This window comes from Myiozetetes cayanensis, unplaced genomic scaffold (assembly GCF_022539395.1).
Source record: "Myiozetetes cayanensis isolate MyiCay16 unplaced genomic scaffold, myiCay2020 scf32, whole genome shotgun sequence".
NCBI classification, from domain to species: domain Eukaryota; kingdom Metazoa; phylum Chordata; class Aves; order Passeriformes; family Tyrannidae; genus Myiozetetes; species Myiozetetes cayanensis.
In genome coordinates this window covers 2108757-2128810 of record NW_026087544.1, presented here as the reverse complement: position 1 = coordinate 2128810, position 20054 = coordinate 2108757, and the positions used below count along the sequence as shown (strand labels likewise).

The 20054-nt window shown below is 46.8% G+C and overlaps 2 protein-coding genes across 6 annotated transcripts in view; one reads left to right on the top strand and one right to left on the bottom strand.

Annotated features, from left to right (window-relative positions):
• SRGAP2 (SLIT-ROBO Rho GTPase activating protein 2) overlaps nt 1–13600 on the bottom strand; it is a 101604-nt gene extending 88004 nt beyond the window's left edge. For 2 of the 4 annotated variants that reach the window (XM_050327018.1, XM_050327020.1), the window contains exons 1-2: nt 12879–13109; nt 11708–12325 (exon numbers count right to left, since the gene is read on the bottom strand). In XM_050327018.1, coding sequence (XP_050182975.1) covers nt 11708–11774 — 67 coding nt within the window. In that variant the 5' untranslated portion in view covers nt 11775–12325; nt 12879–13109. Of the gene's footprint in view, nt 1–11707; nt 12326–12878; nt 13111–13508 lie in introns of those variants that run through there. The other 2 variants (XM_050327019.1, XM_050327022.1) reach the window with 2 other exon arrangements.
• FAM72A (family with sequence similarity 72 member A) lies at nt 13577–18609 on the top strand. Of its 2 annotated transcripts, XM_050327034.1 has the most exons (5): nt 13577–14175; nt 15083–15160; nt 16423–16547; nt 16860–16920; nt 17419–18609. In XM_050327034.1, exons 1-5 carry the CDS (start codon nt 14024–14026, stop codon nt 17471–17473), a joined length of 471 nt encoding a protein of 156 aa, XP_050182991.1. In that variant the 5' UTR covers nt 13577–14023; the 3' UTR covers nt 17474–18609. The 2 variants fall into 2 exon arrangements, with proteins under 2 accessions (XP_050182991.1, XP_050182992.1); XM_050327035.1 differs by lacking the exon at nt 16860–16920 and having other exon boundaries at nt 13649–14175.
• Nucleotides 18610–20054: the final 1445 nt, after the last annotated feature.

Sequence of the window (20054 nt, the reverse complement as noted above, 5' to 3'; positions counted from 1 at the left end):
TAAAAACAGGAGGTGGGAAAGGAAAAGGAACCTGTTTTCCTGGTACCTCACACAGCCCTTAGTGCAAGGGAGCTGAATTTATTCTTCCCATCGCTGTCAAATATTCAAAGTAATCCTACAAACCTAATGCAGCCTTCCCATAACACACAGCCCAGGCAGGGCTGGCTGAATGCTGATGGCTTTCAGAAAATAAAATAAATTAATATAACATAAAATAAAATAAAAATCGACTTACTCTTTCCTATAGATACACACAGTTCTCATGCTCTCATTGCACCTCTCCAGTCAGGACCTCAAAGCCACCTCCTCCTTGAAAGGAGAGGCATCGATGTTTTAGAACTGATAAATGTGTTTGAATAGTCAACACATAAACAGCTTCTTACAGCAAGGACCACAGCAAGCCTTCCACAGGATCCAGAATCCCTAAATTAAAGGTAACAGCAAATTAGCAGCACTTTCATCCCAACCATAGCAGCTGGAGGAGCTGCTCTGGGTTTGGGAGAGGGTGGGGCACGATGAGAACTATTTGCATGAAGCCTCATCATAAAACCACTGAAACGATGAGAGGGAGCTGGAAAAGGCAACAGAGCTCGGGGAAAATTACAGCTGCTCCTTCAGCTCCCAGCGAGGATTTATGATGGAATTCACAAGCTACAGATGCTGCTTTCTGGAGGAACCTCCAAGCAGTAGAAAAACAACATCCATCCTCATCCCACCATATGTGTTTGACTGGCAGTTCCTTCCCAAAATACTGCTGGAACCTCAAATCCTGTGTGCAGTTCTGGTCACTCAGTTCAGGAGGGACATGGAGGGGCTGGAGAGTGTCCAGGGAAGGGGACGGGGCTGGGGAAGGGTCTGGAGCACCAGGAGAGCTGAGGGAGCTGGGGGGGCTCAGCCTGGAGAAAAGGAGGTTGAGGGGGGACCTTCTGGCTCTGCAATCCCTGACAGGAGGGGGGAGCCAGAGGGGGGTTCAGCACAGGGTGGACTGGATGATCCTGGAGGGATTTTCCAACCTCAGTGATCCTGTGAGGGCTGTAGTAGTCTGTAACACTCCTATTGTAATAACTCCTACCCACTCCACTCTCCTCAATCTTGAGCTGGAAATTCATCAGTAACAGTCAAGCAAATGCATGAACCACAGCAAGAATTGACCAACCCTCAGAGGATGTTTACCACAAAATAACCTGGAGCTTCAGAACAAAACAAGGCAAAAACCCAAAACAAAACCAAACCAAAACACTCCCTTTGCTGCCAAAAGCTGTCGCTGCTTTCAAAGCATAAAAGGAGACTCTACATGGAGGGATTTTCCAGAGAGGCCAGTGCCAGAATTTTTTCCCCTTGATTTAAATCTGAAACCAAACGAACTACCTGGATTTCCAAGGGCACCTTTAGGGGGGAGCATTTTTTAGCCAAGATTTCTGGGGACGAAGAGTGAAAGGTGGAAATTAATGAAACCTTTCCCAGCTCTCTTCTGTCAGACTCGCCCGTGATGGGGAAAATAATTTGATTTAAAGCCTAAGTAAAGATTAATTCCTTAAGTATGAAGAAAATGCTTATAAATGCATTTGCCCTTGGACAACTGGCCTAAATAAAAGGATTTCTGTCACAGTTTTGGGTAAAGCAATTTAGCATTACAGGCAGGAATTAATCATATAATGGAAGGCAACACCAGCATATGGATTGATAAAAGATCAAACCAACCTCAGAGAAAATACAGGCAGTCTGGATGGGATAAGAGCACAGGGAGAGAGAAGAGGCAACTCAACAACCAGGGACAAGCCTTTACACCACCCAGGAAATAAAATCAACACTCAGGAGGTCCAAAAGTCAGCCCCAAGGGGTGCTCAGCCCAAGTTCTGAGCTCATCCAACAACCCTGGTCAGCAGAGCTGGCATCTCCCTGCTAAAAAATCCTTACACAGCTTAGCACAGACAAAACTTTGACTTGCAAAGAGTTTCCCTGGAGTAACCAGAAACTAATAATGTCACAGCCCTGATCAACCTGACAGAGATCAGGCTATCTAAGCCTCTCCCAGCGTGTGTGTGGCTGCTGTCCATCCTCTATTTTTCCTTTTTTTTTTTTCATTTCTATAGCACAACTCACGGAAGCCCCTAAGAGCCAAAAAAAGAAAAGGGAAAAATAAAAAAAAAAAAAAAAAGCAGAACAACAAGTATCCAGAGTTTTTAGACATTCATCTCCAGGGGGGAAAACACAAGAGCACAGTTTCATTCATAGCAAGTTAAGTTTCCATCCAAACATCATTTACTGTATCCTGTGACCTTTGTAGTGCTGCATTTGTTCCTCCCTCCGTAGGGCTCAGAAAGCCTTTTCCCCCTCCCTTTTCCAGCTGCATAGTTTTAAGTCTTTTACTGGCAAAGGCTTTTGTTCATTTTTTCAGCATCTTTCTTCGGCTCTGGAGCCACCCAGACGGGCACAAGCAGCACAAACACTGCTGCTTCACGGGTTATTTTCTAAAGGGTGAACAGGATGAAGCCTCTTCCCCTCTTCACCAGATGGGAGAGAACACAGAAAAGTTAGGAAGGGTTATGTTCATTAAAGAGACCAAAGCAAAGCCAGGCTCCTTTCCAAAACCACTTCACAGGGACAGTCGTTTATTAAATTTCAGAGGAACTGGTTATCGAACTCTGGGGAGAAACCTCCACGGGCCTGCCCAGAGCTCTGCACCTCCACACTCTGGTTTGTCACTGTCATTCATTAATTCAGCTACTGCACAGATTAACAAAAAATGGAGACAATTTCTTTAACAGTAATAATGGTTGCTTCTTATTTACGTGCCTCCTGTCCCGAGCTTTCCAAGCTCTTCATGTTCATCAGACATGGGGCTCTCCAAAACACACCCACAGCAGACCTACTTTTATGGGCCATGGGTTGGAATGTACAACAAACAACGACCAAAATAAATAAATAAATAAATAAATAGAATTTTGATGATGGATTTACCAAAAGCTCCGGTCAGGAAAGCAGCCCTTTCAGAGGGCAGACATGTCAACATCTTGGTAAAGCCAAATAAACCTCGGGTACCCTCTGTCTTGCCTTTGGACATGCAGCACAGATTCTGCTTTTAAAGGCATTTGTTACAGCTCTGGGTTTCCAAGAAGGTGGGAAGAGCATCAGCTTCCCAGCAAACTTCATTTCTATTCACGGATCAAAACTGCCTGGATGGTTATTCACAGTGCCATCAATACCCTCAGGAGAAGTCGACTCATCGCTGTGATTTCCCAGTAAAACACTTGAGACAGCCTCCCCCAGCCCTCCCCAGATGAACTGGGGTGGAAGAAGGAGAATTGTCATTTGCCAGGGAGCCCACAACAGCCACCATCTGCCTGTGGCTGCCACAGCACAGCCCAAATTGAGTAACTACATCTGGTATGTGAGTGCAAGTTCCTTGGACACATAATCCTGTCCCCATGTAAAACTTCTTTGTGTTTGAACAACAAACAGTGCTGATGAAACATGGGAATAGCTCCTATTTTTTCCTAAAACGTGTTTTGGTCCCAGATTAATAACAACAGCAAAGAGTCCTGCTCAGAGTTAACCTGCATAAAGAAAAGGATTTTGTGGAATTTCCTGTAACACCTAAATTCACAAACTAAGTGCTAATGAGTAGGAGCATCCTCAAAGACACCAGAGTAATTCACCCCACTACATTTAAACCTCATCCATCAGGCATCTTAAATATTCCCAAATAAAGGCTTTAATAACACACAACATGTCACGGCCCAGAAAGCTCCTTAAAATCGTTCATCAATTTGGTTTCCTCCTGCCCTGCATGGATCACTTGCTCCCTGCTGAGAAGGGGAACGAGGGGATCAATTAATGCCTAAATATAAGGTTAACACAGGGAAATGACAATTCCTCCTCATTTCATCCAGATCACTGCAGCAACAAAGAGCTACTGCTGGGAAGGACTGATTACCCCAAAGTGGGTTTGCCCTCCATTTCTCAGCACTGAGCCTCCAGCAGCAGCAGACAGGATCAGATTTTATTGTTGCAATATCCAGGTACACTCTGAACAAAACTGCACGGATTAAAACACCCCTGGAAGTGTCCAAGGCCAGGTTGGATGGAGCTTGGAGCAACCTGGGCTAGGGGAAGGTGTCCCTGCCCATGGCAGGGGGTGGGATGGGATGAGCTTTAAGGTCCCTTCCAAACCAAACCATTCTGGGATTCTACAAAACGCAGCTTTTCAGATTTCCCTCACGCCATGGGCAGGTCAAGCAGAGGCTAAAACCCAAAGAAAACAGAAAAATACCTTTCTAAACAAACCCATTCATAGAATAAGCTCTAGTTTGTGCTGCTGATCATCCTGGCCCTTCTCAGGCAGCAAACAAAAGCTACAGCAAGAAAAACACTCCCATTACCCTGCTCAGTTTGCCTCGTGAAACCCACCAGGGACATGGAGCTGTTGGGAGTGATGGAGAATCGGGATCTGGGGATGGAAAACGATCCATCCACTTGTTCAGAGCGAGGAATTCCATGGCTTTGGCAGCCACAAAGCCCCTTCCTCGCTGACCATCCGAGTGGGGACTGCACTGCTGGCCAAAGACACATTCAGGGACTAATTCCCAGGCAACAACTGTCGTTATTTTAAGCAGATTCAATTTGCAAAGCACTCCCCATCTATAAATTGCGCAGCTCCATGGTTTCCTCTCCGCAGGAAAACCATCGTCCAATGGCAGCCCTACAAAAACAAACCAAAAAACCCTCCCCCTGCTCGAAAAGAAGAGAAGCCAAGAGGCTCTTCCTGGAAAGTCCTATGATTAAAAAAAAAAAAAAATTTAAAAAAAAAAATCAACGTCAGAACTACTGGGACTGACCAACTCAGATGGAATTGGTGCTGCAGCACTTCAGGGCTGGAGATTAAAATCCACGCTTGGTTTAGAGTTAATCTGGTTATTTGGCTCCTTCTCCAGAGTCAAAAAGCCAGGAGCTGCTTATGGGCCACGGGATAAGACAGATCCCCCAGCCTAATTCAGCCCATTTCACACAAATAAATGGGATGAAAAGGGTCTTTCTGCATCATGCTGGAAACACTTAAGACCTAAGAATTTTTGCAGCACATTTAGCAACACCTTGAGGGAAAATACTGGAGAAAAAGTGCTAATTAGAGGGGGGAACCCTGTAATGTCTTAAAATTTGCTGCTGTAGTTTATGCCACAGATTCACTGCGCTAGGGGTGCTCAGTGGATTAAACCTCAGGGCTGTGCTGGGTGCATCAGCTGAGATTTACACCCAGGCACAGCTCACATTCACATGTACACTTTATTTCCCAAGCTGTGATTAACTTTCCCTGTGTCAATTCAAGGCACAACAACAGGGTCGGAAGATTTCGGGTTTAACAACAATAAACAGTTACTTCGGTGGCAAAAAAAAAAAAAAGTGATATTTTAAATGGTTTGAATCCATTTGCAACATCTGCCTGGAAAAACCACCAGCTGAGCTTCCTTGACACAGTTACTCTACATCTGACTTTAAACACATCAAGAGTTTCACTGACCCACTAACTGAGGATTCCACAAAAAAGGTCCTCTTTTGTCTTCTGTAACGTTGCTATTTTGAAAGAAAAGGAGGAAAGAGAAAGTAGAAACGAGGAATGATCTCTAATGATGGAATTGCTGCCAAGTCAAGACCCTTTCTCCCACTTTCTCCCACACTTTTTCATCCCACGGCAAATCAAACCATAACTCCGTGTCTGCTTCCATCGCCTACAAAACACTGACAACATTCCAAGAGCAGGAGTCCCATAATGTCGTAGGAATTCTCAAAGAGGAGGCATGAAATCTGTGAAAGTCATACCAAAAAATGAACTAAATAAAGTCATAAGTAATGAATATCAACTGTGCATGGCACAGCAAAAGCTATTCAAGGGAACATGTGTTTAAACATACTTTCCATCTCAACAAAGGTTCAGATTTTTCACTCTTCGTAACGACAGCTGAAAAGAGTTGACCAGGCAAGCAGATCCTTCCAAGTGAATTCCCAAAATGGGCAAAAATTAGTAAGGATTTAAAAGGAAAAGAATAAAAGAGAAGTCAAGCCTTTTAACTAACAGAAAAAAAAGGAAAAGATGCTAATGTGTAACCTCACCACGAAAGGAAATCATCTGGAGCTAAGGAAAAATGTCGTGGGGCTCCCTTAGTTGGGAGTTAGGGAAAACTGGCTATTACTTGTAAACTTTTTATGGAATCCTACTGGAGTTACACTGGCAATTCCTCCTGATTTTGGAGCAAACTGCAACACTTAAGTGGACAGAGTGCTTTGGTCAGCTTTGGTCTCCAGCCTTCCAACGCCTGATGAATCTGCAAAAGAGGGATTTTGGAGCCAGAGGGGAAAGAAGGAAGACTCTGCATTCTTTCACCTCCTCCCACCCTCGTTAATAATCCATTAGTAGGAATTCTGCATAGGACACAAAAAATACAAACTACTGCTGGAGCACCAAACCCGTCTCCCAACAGCCCCTTCCCCCTTCCTGGCAGGGGCTGCTCCGTTGGCCCAATCCAGCTCCAAAACTCAAGGGATTAACACTATCAGGAACTGCAGAAAACCAGATGATTCCCCAGCAATTCCACAGCCAGAGCTCGGAGCAAGTCATTGTTGCAAACAAATGGAACCACTTACACGCGCAGAGCTGCGATTAACTGTGAAAACCCCTTAAAAGGTAAGTTTTTCATTTTAAATGGGAACGTTAATCCAATGCATGTAAAGTCAAAATATCAAAGTTCAGGACTGTTTCACTCAACCACACCGGGGTGAGTGGCTCAAAAGTCTGTTTACAGGGTGTATTAAAGAGGGGCTGACAAAGCTCAGCCCTGACTCTGGGGACCCCCACGCAAGTGGTGCAAGGGTTGGAGTCACAGTGTGGAGTGACCAACGTGGTGACCCCAACAGAAGATGAACACAGGAGAGAAATCAGCATTTATATGTAAAATCCACAGCACTGACAACCCACAGGTGCACAGGTTCAGCAATAAAACAAAGGGACAAATGGCAGTGATTTCAACTCCCTGATCTAAAAATCTAAAGAGGGTTCTATAAATCTTTTCCTCCCAGGCAAGCGCTGCCCGTGCAGTGTTCACAAGAAAATTTGCAAACCTTAAGAGGAATGGAGATTTTTGTTTCAAATCACCACCAAAAGCATCACACTTCCTTTGCAGCCCCCAAATTACCGCTGCTGACCCCGTCACAGCTACTTTGCAATCCTTCACATGCTCAAGGGCTGGACCACTCCAAAGAGCTCACCAGGATTAAAAACTGCCAACCATCCCTCGAGGAGATGGACCATACAAATGAGATTTCTACGCAGCACTTAAGGCAAAAAAAAAATCACAGCCAGGTCAAACACACCATCAGGCATTCAACCCAGAGAGGGAAAAGGGACTCATCCAAAATTTATCAGCCATTTTGGGGAGATTTAAAAGAAAGTTTCGGATGTGATAGCAGCCTGAGTGTGATGGCAGCAAGTTGTTCTTAATCAGGATTCCTCTCTTAGCTCAGGCACAGCTCAATAACCACACAGCCACCTCTGGGCTGTGCTCGCTCCCGCTGTAAATTACCTCATCCATTTGTCATATTTTTAGCACTTTTTGGGCAGTGCTGCAAGATCTGCAAGAGATGCATTTTAACCTTTGTTAGAGACTACTCAAGGACAAGAAGCGGTTTATGAACCCTCGCTGTGTAAAAAAATGTCAGTATTAAATTTCTGCAGCTCAAACCATGGAGCTATTTACTGAAGCTTTCTACAAACTAATTAAATATAAGGCTCTCGTGGGACACGAGGAGAAAGAAAAGGAGAATTAAGAGATAAATCACTGGCTTTTCTTTCCTCAGCAAGTGTACACTCCAATTTAATACATTAAACCAAAAAACACTCTGACAGCCCTTGGTCGGGCACAGATAGGCAGCATCCAAATCTCCCATGGAACACACTGCACAGCATAAATTAATTATCTCTGCTTTACCACAACTTGCACAAAGGAATTGGGAGAGACAATCCAGACAAGGGGACGAGCTTGAGATATCAAAGGCTCCATATGGAGACCGCAGAATCTCACTTTCCAGCTTCACAGAACCCCCAGTCTTTGTGAGCACATGGCACAGGGACGTATCAAAGCAGCACTTCCCTCCCCTGCTGACCCCGTGTCATCTTGTCAGGAGAATTCCTACCGCATGACACCCAGGCATTTCAGAGCTTCCTCGGAGAGAGGGGCTCTCCAGAATCTCACAAGAAGAGCCCTCTAGTAGTGGAAACCTCTCCAAGTGCAGAGGGGACAACCACGAAGCCGAACACAAGGTGGGCTCTCGGCATCACCTGACGGCCAAAGACTCGAGGTCAGCACAGGTGCTGAGGAAAATCACCCTGTCTGGGCATCTCTGAGGGTTAATTCCCTTCTCCACCAGACCACGCTTGTAGCTGAACCTCCAGGTGCTGGAGACCACAGGATCATGGGATTATCCAGCTTGGGAGGGAGCTCAGGAGGTCACCCAGCCCCGCACTCTGGTGCTCAGTAGTAAGGTCAGAGCAAGTAGCTCAGGGCTGTATCCAGCCTGGTTCCAATATTGGCTCAATATCCTGGAAAACATTTTCCAGGGAAGCCGTGGCTGCCCCATCCCTGCAAGTGTCCAAGGCCAGGTTGGATAAACTTGGAGCAACCTGGGCTAGTGGAAGATGCGCCTGCACATGGCAGGGGGTGGAACTGGATGGTCTTTAAGGTCCTTCCAACCCAAGCCGTTCCATGACCCTTTGCCCTGTCACCCCTGTGCACCTTTTACAACAAAACCCACCCAGTTCATTCAGCAACAGCAAATCAAAAAATTTTGCATAACGACGATCTATTAACCAAACTATTCGTTAAATGGTTTTTGATTAGCAACTTAAAGACTATTAAATTTTTAAACAAAGCCCCATCATTCCATTAGCAATCATTTAAAGTGCTTAAGTAGGTGTTTGTGGATTAATGGTTTTAAATGAAGCCTCTAAACACGATTTCCAGCCAGGATGGAGCAGAGCAAAAAAAATAAAATTAAAAAAAAATGCTCTAAGTTTCTAAATGCCAGTAAAAAAACATCAGAGTTTTCTCATCTGAGAAGAAGATGATACCTTACAATTCATGGAACACGCCAACACGTGATTCACCTCACCCCCACAGCTACTGCTTCATTTCACAACACGAGAGAAAAGACATCAAACAACCCTAATCTGAGTGAACACCATTTCCACGCCGTTCCCACAATTAAGGTCAGAATTTGTCAGGGCTCAGGACACCAAATTTTTTTCTGTATGATGTTTGGTGATGAGGCAGCACCACACTTGTGGATTTAAGTGCGTCTTCAGTACCATCTCATCTTCCCACTGGGATGGGGAAACCAGCACATCCCTGGAATTAGAGGTGAGTGGTCTCACTGCTCACAGGAGATTCCCTAAGGAATCACATCACTCAGAACCAAGGCTTCTTGAGATGTCAAGCAAGTTTAATGGCATTTTAAAAGGAGCAGATGACTTCAAAGTCTGCCCTCAAACTTGACACCCTAAAAGTAGAGAGACAACAATCCCTGTGGTCTAAGCTGAGAGGTTCATTCCAGGTGGAGAAGGGAAGCTCCAAAAGAAATGAGGGGATGTTAAAGGATTGGCATGTGCATTTTTGAGCTCTTTGGTCCATCCACACCTCCCTCTCAAGGAAGAGCAGGGGATGGATTAGCACCTCCTGGAATCCCCGTGCAGGGAAAGCTGAACTGTGAGAGGGACGAACATCCCGAGACAAACTCCTCGCTGCCCTCGGCACCAATTCAGGAAGGAAACCCCCTTCTCCCAGCTCCTCCTGATCCATTTACACACTTCCGGCCTTCTTAACCTCAGGTATTCGAAAGAGGGACATTTTAAAAGGCAAAAAAAGCAACAAAAAAATCCATGTGCCACTACTGCAGTTCACTTTTGGGATCCCATTTACAGGTCTCTGCATATTGGCACCTCCATGAGCTGAGCTCTGGCAGCAACACTCTGCACACACAGGGAAGGTTCATTCCCATTTTCCCCGTTTTCCTGGTCTCTTGTTCGAAAAGGGAGGGAAAATTTCCAATTCATGAAAGCACTGAGAGGTGAGAAGATGTGCTTTGCTAATTCTAAAGCCCTGTTTCTCGTTATTCCCAAATATTGTGACTACAGGCTTGGATCCATCACGCACACTTTGATGGGGTAAATAATGAAAGAACATACAAGCCTCTAATTTTACACTGCCTTCAATTCCCATTTCCAAAGCCAGCTAGAAAACAGGAATAGAAACTAAACCAGTAAAAAAGAAACACGCCCTTCTCCATTTCTAACTTGGAGAACCTAAGCATTAAAAAATAAATAAATAAATAAATAAATAAATCAAAATAAACTCTTATACAGCTTTATATTTGCTCAGATAAGCATTTTCAACAGAAATGTCAAAACTACTTCTAGGTACAGGGCACTGGGGTCAGTGTAGGACATGCCTTTGGAGAACAAAATGTTTTAATGATTTACAACCAACGAGCAGCCCCCCCAGCAGGAAAAATAACCAAGCACTCAACTGCAAAACAATATTTTAATTGTCAGCTTTAATTTAGGTTTCCTACTGGGATTTAAATAATTTTTCTTTTTTTTTTTTTGGGCCAAATTGCATTGATTTAACTCAATCAGCCCTGCCCGAAGGCCATCTTTCCTGCAAGCTCTGAGCATACCAAGCAAGTTTTAGCCAATTAGATAAATCACTGAATCTCATAACTTCCTAACAGCAATATATCAAGCCACGCACGAGCCATAATTAATTTTTTTTTACATACATATTGTCTTGAAAACTTCGTGAAAATTAAGCAGCTCAGGAGGCATTTCACCATCCTTTATGTCGGGGATTTTTTTTTTTTTATTATTTTTTTTTTAACCTAAGGCACATGATGGCCTGAAACCCAGCCAGCTGAATTCTGCAGAAGACTTGCACGGTCACTGCAAATCCACCCCTGCTTATTATTCCTTCTGATGATGGGGATGACACTGATGCATCAGTTTTTATTCATTTATATATGTGTGCAGATATATATATATATGTGTGTACACCCACACCCACACCCTGCAGCCTTAAGGTGTTACACTCATGAGCACAGTTAAGGAAAACCAGGCAGCAATATTACGGACTCAGCAGGAGCAGCAGCAAAATCCTGAAAAATGGAAGTTTCTAGCACAAACAGCTTCACAGGGACCCTCGGCACAGTCCCCGTTTACCACCAGTGGAAATATGCTCTTCTCTGACACTACACAGATTGCTGAAAGATTCCCATGACAGGCAGAGGATTAAAAAGCAATTCCCTGGCTCTCGCATTTCACATGCAGAGCCGTATTTCAGAACGGCAGGCAGGAAAATACGGATCTCTCCGAACTCAGAAACGTGTGTATTCCGTAAAAAATAATAATAAAAAAAAGAAATTAAAAAAAGCCCTGGCTGTGGTACCTTAAAACGGCAATACCAAAGCAGGAACTACCCCATAGGGAGGAGGAACAGCACTGCAAACCCGATCCAGCATTGTATTACGAAAAAGCCCTGCAAATTCCAGGCAATCTGCAAATGATTTCCCCCCCCCTTCCCCACCCAAACATCCACCGCAAACTCCTACAATATCGCGAGTCAGGACTGCAGTGGCCAAAAAGGGATGGAAATAAAACCGTTCCTACCTTTAACTTGGGTGTCATACTCAGCTATGATCTCCTTATCCTTTTTGAATTTTGCTGGCGACGTCATGTTTTCTTTTCCGAAAAAAAAAAAAAAAAAAACCGCTTAACCTCCAAAGAGATCCCCCAGAACACGAGATGATAATAAAGGCAATTTCGCTCCTCTCAACAGATTGCCTCGGTTTTCCGCTCGTCCTTCCCCCCCCACTTCCCCGACCCCCAAAAAAAGGGGGGAAAAAAAAAACGATCAAAAAAATCAGTCCATGGAGAGAGGGTGTGAGAGGGAGCACAGCAGCAGGAAAATGCAGATGTTGAGATCAGCGGATGGAAGAGGCAGCAGTTTTGTCTCCCTGCACCAAACCCTTGAGCAGCAGCATCAGCCTAGTGAGATCCTGCAGCCCCCAAAGGCTCTTCCTGATCCTTAACAGCACAGCCAGGGAGTGGAAGTCCTTCCGCACAACATGTTTTGTGTGGGTTTGGTTTGCCTTTTCTCTCTCTTTTTATTTATTTATTTATATTTTTTTTCCCCCCCTAATGAGCTCGGAGATGATGCAAATCAAATCCCAACCGAGAGCAGAAGCGGAGGACAAGAAGCTTTTTTTTTCCCTTTGGTTTGCTCGCCTGCAAAAGCAAAATAAAACAAAAATAAACAAATAAATAAATATATATATATTTTTTAAAAAAAATTACAGCCTGCAGACGAAATTTGTGATGGGAAGAAACGCTGCCCTGCCACCCTGACATTGCAAATCGTCCTCTGAGCAGCAGCAGGAGCAGGGCAGGAGCTCGGGGCTCCAACCGCAGCCCCGCCAGGTGACCCAGGGCACACACCCAGCCCGGGGGCTGCTCCGGGGAGGGGGTCCCAGGGGACACGGCGGGGATCAGGGGATGGTTTGGGGAGAGGGGGCTCCTGGGGGTGCAGAGGCTGTGGTTTGGGGTGCAGGTCCCGGGAGAACGGGGGGTGGTTTAGGGAGCGAGGGCTCCCTAAAGGGGGGTGGGTCCCCCTTTGGGAAGCGGGTCCCGAGGGGGCGAGTGGGAGCTCCCTGGGGGAGCAGGGGCTGGGTCGGGGGTGCGGGGGCTCCTCTGGGGACCCGGGGGCTGGTTTGGGAAGCGGGGGCTATTTGGGGAGCAAGTCCCCCTTTGGGAAGCGGGAGCTGGCTTGGGGTGCAGGTACCGGGACAGCGGGGACGCCTTTGGGGTGAGAGTACCCCTTGGGAAGCGGGTCCCGGGGGGCTCCTTTGGGAGCGCGTCCCGGGAAGCGGGGACTCCTTGGGGGTCCCCCGGGACGCGGCTCCCGGGGGTGCGGGAGGCGGGCGGGACCCGCAGCATCGCCCGCCCCGCCCCGGCGGAGCCCCCGCACACCGGGCGGCTCCACCCGCAGCTTCTCCCTCCGCTTTTCTATCTGGGGAGGGGAGTAATTGGGGTTTTCCAGCGCGGGACACAACTTTTCCCTCTTCCTTTTTTGGTTTTTTTTTTAAATTTATATTCCCCCCTCCTCTTTTTTTTGGTTTTTTTTTTGGGGGTGGGGAGGAGGGAGGGCGTGAGCCCTCCGCGGAAGATGCGCGTACGGGGAGGAAGAAATAAATAAACACACGGCACCCGCCGGATCCGCATCCCGCCCGGGAAGAACAATGAGAGCGGCGGGAGAGAGGAAACGTGGGGGTCCCGGGCGGCGGACGGGGGAAGGAGGAGGAGGTCGGGGTTGGGGGTTCGCGGAAGCAGTGGGGGCTGCCCGCTGCTCGCCAACCCACCGGGGGGCTGGCAGAGGGGGACCGGGGGTCGGGCGGCCGGGCGGGGCAGTTACCTGGGCGCTGCGGAGCCGCCTCCCGCAGCCGGGGCGTCCTCCGGCCGCTGAGCGCCCGCCGCCCGGGCCCCCGCACCGGCCAGCCAGCGCCCCGCCCCCGCCGCGCCCCACCCAATCGGCGCGCCGCGCTGGGCATGAGCGACGCGCGCTCTCACCAATCAAATATCTCCGCCTCCCAGATAGCCCCGCCCCCTCTTCCCGCCCCGCCGGAGGCCCCGCCCCGAGGAGTAGTAAGGGCGGGGCGCGCTGTGAGGAGTGACAGGCGGCGTGACCAATAGAAATGAGGCACGGCGCGCAGTCCCGCCAATAGCCGCGCGGCGGGGGCGGAGCCACGCGGGTTTTCCTCAATGGGGGTGGGCGTGGCCTGCAGTGACCAATGGGAGGGCGAGGCCGGGAATTCAAACTGACAGGTGGGAGCGTGGCCGTTGGGGGCGCCGGCACCGGGATCGATACCGGGACATCGGGACATCGGGACATCGGGACATCGGGACATCGGGGCAGGCATCCCACCCGCCATGGCCTCCAGCGGCTGCACGTTCGAGGACCGCAGCGTGGCCGTGCTGTGCTGCCGGTTCTGCCGGCAGGTGCTGAGCTCCCGCGGGATGCGGGCGGTGCTGCTGGCCGACACCGACACCGACCTCTACTCCACCGACATCCCGCCCTCCGGGTAAGCGCCGGGCACGGGGGGAGGTCCCACGGGGTCCCTCCGGAGAGGGGTCGGTGCTGGCAGTGCCAGGGTTCAGCCTGACCCGGCTAAGCGGGGCTGCAGGAGCATCACCGTGGCTCCGGCACTTAAAAACCCGCTGTCGCCAGCAAAGCAGCCCCACAGGAGGCAGTTCAGCCCACCCCTCTATTTCCACTCCCACCCGGCTCTGCTTCAGCCCTGGAGAAACCATGGGATGGCAAGAGCAAGGCTGTCCCCACCCCTCCCCTTCCTCCCTCCCTCCCTCCCCAAATTTAATCCATTCAGGGGGATGACACAGTCTCAGGAGCTCCTCCAGCTCCTTGCAGAAGCAGAGATTAGAATTTGAAATAAAGGCCTGCAAACAGAACAAACCTGATCTGTCACTGCTCCCAGAAGGGCTCTCCCCCAAAGTCGGTTTGTGTGCTCCTTTCCCAGAGCAAGATTTGAATACTAAGGAAATCAGGTTGTGAAATGGCATGGTAATCAGAAAGTATGGGTTGAAAAGGAGATAAGAAATCAAAGGTTTGGTTTTAAATGTCCCAGCCTTTGAGGGATTGCTCTGTATCTCCGCTGGGATTTGCCAGGAGCTGGGGTGATGTTTGTAACCAGGTTTCTGACTGTCAGTGCCACACAGCCCCAGCCTGCAAGTCTCTACCAAGACAAACTCTGCTTTCTGAGCTATTTTGAGAGGACTTGTGATATTAAAGCAGTGTCACGTGGGTCTCTTCTTGTTTCCATATGAGTGTGGCTGGTAGCTGGTAGGAAAATGTGTGAGCACTTTTAAAACCAGACTGTGACCAGTAGCAGCATCACTGGGTTGTGACTTCAGACCTGTGTTGTGATCACAGCCACATCTAAACTCCTGTGTTTCTCCTTCCTTCCCAACCAGGACTGTTGATTTCATAGGAAGCTGCTATTTCACCGAAATCTGCAAGTGTAAACTGAAGAACATCGCGTGTTTGAAGTGGTGAGAGCACAGTCCATGACATTGGCACCCCAAAACACTGCCCAACCTCCCCCCTGCCGACTCCTGCAGTGCAAGAGTTAAGGGATGAATGAACAGATTGCATTCTCTGTCGCAGATTTAATGCTGCTTGATAGAAACTCAACCCACCACTCCTGGGCATGGCTGCCACTCTATTTTCTGTGCAAGTCCCCAGTGAAAATGTGACAACCTTGTCAGGAGTCTGAGTCTATGGGAAAGCTTGTGTGCCACCTGCCTGATTAAATGTCTGCTTCAACACTGAGATGACTGTGTGAATAAGGCCCCAGCAAGAAGCAGTTACTCATATTCTAATTAATAGAACATCCTCTTGGCAGATCGAGTTGTTGAGAGCAGATGGAACACGCTGTCGCTAAAAGTTCTTGGAGTTCTTTTATCCTCCTTATTAGTGCCTGATATTTAAGAGTGAAAACAACAACTCTCAAATAGCTCACAGTCATTTGAGATGATCCCTCCAGCTTCCTGATCAAGACTTCTATCTTGTTCAGATTTAATCGGTGTGGGGGGGGTGATAGAAACACAACATTTTAGTTTTCGGAGAGAAGCAGAGACACAGAAATATCTCACCAGAGCACATGAAAGTAGGAAAATGGTTGTTCTGGGTTTCAGTTGAGGTAAGTTGATAAGGCTTCAATATTCTGGCACAGGCTGCCCAGAGAATCTGCTGCTGCCACACCCCTGGAAGTGTCCAAGGCCAGGTTGGATAAACTTGGGGCAACCTGGGCTTGTGAAAGATGTCCCTGCCCATGGCAGGGGTGCAATTGGATCGTCTTTAAGGTCCCTTCCAACCAAGCCATTCCATGATTCTCAGTCTCATTATTCCTATCACTGATTCTCTCCTGTGCACGGGGCTTCTGCACAGGTGGGTTTTGTGTGTGATGAAACTTCTGTGCTGATTCCAATGGAATCACAGGCCTTCCAAAAAAAAAAAAAACACACACCAGCATCTGTTGGTATACAAACTAATCTGGATTACACAATTTAGATTACTAGTGGTTCTCTATGCCAAAGATCTGAAACTCAGATATTCTGTAACTCCTGACAGATGTTCCCTAAATATTTAAGATACTTGTTTAACAACGTTCCCTTAACTTAATCAAAACAGGAGCATTACATAATGGTCTGGTACCGTGGCTATTTAACATCAGTTTGGGCTGGAAAAAGCCACCAACATCTGTCTTTTCATCAGCCACTTGTGTTGCTCACCATTTCACTTGCCTTTCCAGTGGGAACGTTGTTGGTTACCACGTGATTTGTCCCTGCAAACCCTGCCTGTTATCCTGCAACAACGGCCACCTCTGGATGTTCCACAGCCAAGCAGTCATTGGCATCAACAGGCTCGACCCTTCTGGTAAAGAACCCACTTGTTTCCTTCCTTTCCCTTCCCTAAAATCCTGAGCCTAAGGAGGCAGCTCGATATAGTTAAAGCATATGGAGGGAGGGTGACATATGGAGGCACAGGGAGGTGTTACTGCACTGCTAATCTGGAAAACTGCTTGGGGTGGGGGGCGGGAGGAAGGGTGGCTGTAGCTGCAAATGAAAATCTGAGTGTAAATTGATCTCCACCAGAAGACTTAAACTCAACCGTCCCCTCCTGTGGACGCCAGTGGAGGGGGGGTTTCTGCAGTGCTGCTAAAACCAGCACAAACACAGCTATTTATAGGGGCATGGATGGCTTCACGGGGCCCTCAGGCAGCTGGCCAAGGGACACTCTTCTTTTTTGGGTGAGTCATGTTGTCACTCTGACCCTCGCCGGCTGAATCCTCAGCAGCTGGAGCTGCAGCTTCTTCAGCTGGGGGCTGGTGGGATGCCAAGAGTCTGGCGGGGTTGGGAGTCCTCAGGAACCCACAGCCCTCTGGCAAATCACTCCTGCTCCTCACAGAGGGGATGAACTCGCTGCCCAAACCTCTCAGGGTCACCTGTGCCTCTCTTTTTAAACCAAACCAGCCAGGAGGGGGTCATCAATAGCTGCATGAATTAGTTACAGAAACACTTCAGCGGGTTTGTTCTTTGAATTGTGATGTAAACAACACCAACACTCCCAAGATCACTCGGAAGACAAACAGAAAATAGACATATTTATCAGGAACGTGACTTAACGGGTTTTGCAAGGATTATTGTCTCTCAAAATAGACAGTAGCGAAATTTAAAATTAAGCTCACAATCCAAAAATATCTTTTTTTATCCCCCCCTCCTTTGTCTCCTTACCTCCTTCCCACCAGGTGTGAACGTGTTGCTCTGGGGCAACTTGCCAGATTTGGAGGAAAGCACAGATGAAGATCCATCCTGTACCTCTGAGGAGGAGTACATCAGATAAATGGGATTATCTACAGCCTCTTCCCTGGATTTGTTGCTGTTTGGTTTGTTATTTTGTTTGGGTTTTTTTCCTGATGGCCCATCAGAGCTTAAACAACAGAAAAAACCAACCAACCAAACAAACAAAACCCCACAGAAAATCTGGAAAACCATCCTAAAAAAGGAAAGCATCTTCCTCCTTCACTGCAGCCTTCCTTGGACTCTTGAATCTTCCAGCTGTGTAACTCCTGAGTAGAGATACTCCTTGGTTAGACCTGGAAATGCAATCAGAAGGTGCATTTACTGAGGTCTAGATCTGTTTTGCTTTTTATACTGCAGCCTCAACATCTTCTTAACTGCATTTTCCTTTTTCCTAAAGCACTTTTGACAGAGCAAAGTCTTTCAGCTTAAAACTCTTCAGAAATAATCAGTCTGGCTGATGGGGTTCTGACAGACTTCCCATCTTCACCTGGCAATGCTTTCAGGATCTTGTCTCCAGAGAGATCGAGTTCATATTTTTCCCCCCCTTAAATTCTGCAGTTTCTTGATGTCTGATAGAACTTCGAGGCTACACTGGGGTTTTTCTTCAGGTCAGCAATAAAACCACATTATTTTTTTCCCTTTATGGGGTAGGCATCCCTCCAAAACACAACTCAGCCACGCAATTGGGTCTTTTTAAGGAAAGAAAAAGAGATCAGGTGAAATATTTGGTGTTCAGACCTAACTTTACATCCCAAGGCACGAAGGCCATCTGGTTCCTCCAAGTAATGAATTCAGAGCTCGTTTTCTGAGTGGTTACAACCATAGTGTTTAACTTCTGAACTAAGTACTGTCCCCTTCAGCTACTCACCTGAAGGCTCACCAGCGGAAAATTCAAGATAAAAATCACATAAGAGAACACTTTTAAATCTGGATTTATGCTGAATAAATCATTCTGTAGCCTCTTGTGGTACTTGAAAGGGGTGCAATAAGGACAGATCTGAATTGTCTTGGTATTTTTACTGCATGTTATATATTTCTTAATTAATAGTACTACCTCTTCTGCATTGTTGAAATGTATATGGGTATATATATATATGTATGTGTATGTCTTGTTTTGAATTCCTGTGTTATGTCTGCTCATGAAATAAAAGCTTTGGACTACAGAGTCTTCAGGGCTGTAATAAATATGGATGTGTAATGACATCAGATAATCCAAACAATGAAATAGCATCTTGTATTAAGATAGGAGAATAATTAGGTTTTTACCATTATGAATTTGTTTTAGACAACCTAAAAAAAAAAAATAAAAATCACTTTCTTTTTAGGTTCATAAAGCTGACAGTTTCTCAGTCTTAGTCAGTTAACTCTTCTGCAATTCAATATTCAAATTTTTGCCAGGCTTCTGTGCTGCATGAATCTGATCACAACATGACTACAGTAATAAGCCAGCAAGGTGACATCTCAAAAGATTTTTCCAACAGAATTCAAGAGCTAAAAATACATCTGATTGTTTTTGCATAAGTAGCACAACAGTTCAAATACAATCCTGCTTATTGCCAGTTCAACACTTGTCATTTCTAACCCTCCTAATCCCAGTCAAGTCAGTGTCAGGGCAGAGCTGTTCTCCCACGGGGAAGCAGGGGACTGTAATTTCTTCCCACCAAGTCCATAATTCTGTTTTTGCTCCCCCATCTGTACACAAAGAACTGGAAGTTCTGCTCTGAACCACTTTAATTGCACAGGCCTGTTTGAGCGAGTGCAGCCCATCAGCTTGGAATTAAAAGTGAGCCAACTTTTAGGTGAGTTCAGTCCCTTTCTGTTGACAATGAAGCTGTAGGTGTTAAATACAAAGTAAGCAAACATCCCCTGCTGCCCCACTGTCCTGAATGTCAGCAAACAAACTGATCGTGTCTAGGGCTACTTCTTTCTGTGTGAAATTAAAGAGAGAACTGAGCAGGCAGCTCATGGGAAAGCCACAGCAGCTTATTCACAGAGCCCTAATGTTTGGGGTTAAGTTTCCAAGGATCACCCTGTGCAGGGAGATATTTAAACAGGTTCACAGATAGATCTAAAACCAGAGAACTGGCACAAAAACAGATCAATATTCCTAGAAACGCTCCCAAGCACTTCAAACCACCCAAAGCTGCACTTGAAGATAAAACAGTTCAGGTCTCTCCTGTGTTTTCTCTCTGTTCTTTGACACACAAGATCTCTGTGTTGTAGCACAACCCTGGAATCTGAAAGTGATGGTTGCAAATCATCTGGTACAATAATAAAGACAGATAATGCCCAGGATGGATTTATCAGTAGGATTCAACCTCCTGATAGATCTGATCCAGGAGAAGCTGGGCAGCTGTTCTTCCTTCTGGTGAGGATTCCACAGGGAAATTTTAGGTGATCTTTGCTGTGCAGCCACTGGAGTCACAAGGCTGAAAAACAAGAACTGCCTCCTAAGGCTTTTCCTTCTGCTCATCGAGGTACCCAAGGCAAGCAATTAAAGAACTTCAGTGTCTCTAATCAGGCCTGGGTTTATTTAAGAAGGGACTGAACACCAGGCAAAAGGTCTTAAATTTGAGACTTC

Bases quoted from the DNA above. Each gene is read 5' to 3' on its own strand.
- FAM72A (XM_050327034.1), top strand. From the start codon at position 14,024: ATGGCCTCCAGCGGCTGCACGTTCGAGGACCGCAGCGTGGCCGTGCTG. The intron at 15,161-16,422 runs GTGAGAGCACAG...TTGCCTTTCCAG, and splicing joins AACATCGCGTGTTTGAAGTG to TGGGAACGTTGTTGGTTACC. The intron at 16,921-17,418 runs GTGAGTCATGTT...CCTTCCCACCAG, and splicing joins GGGACACTCTTCTTTTTTGG to GTGTGAACGTGTTGCTCTGG.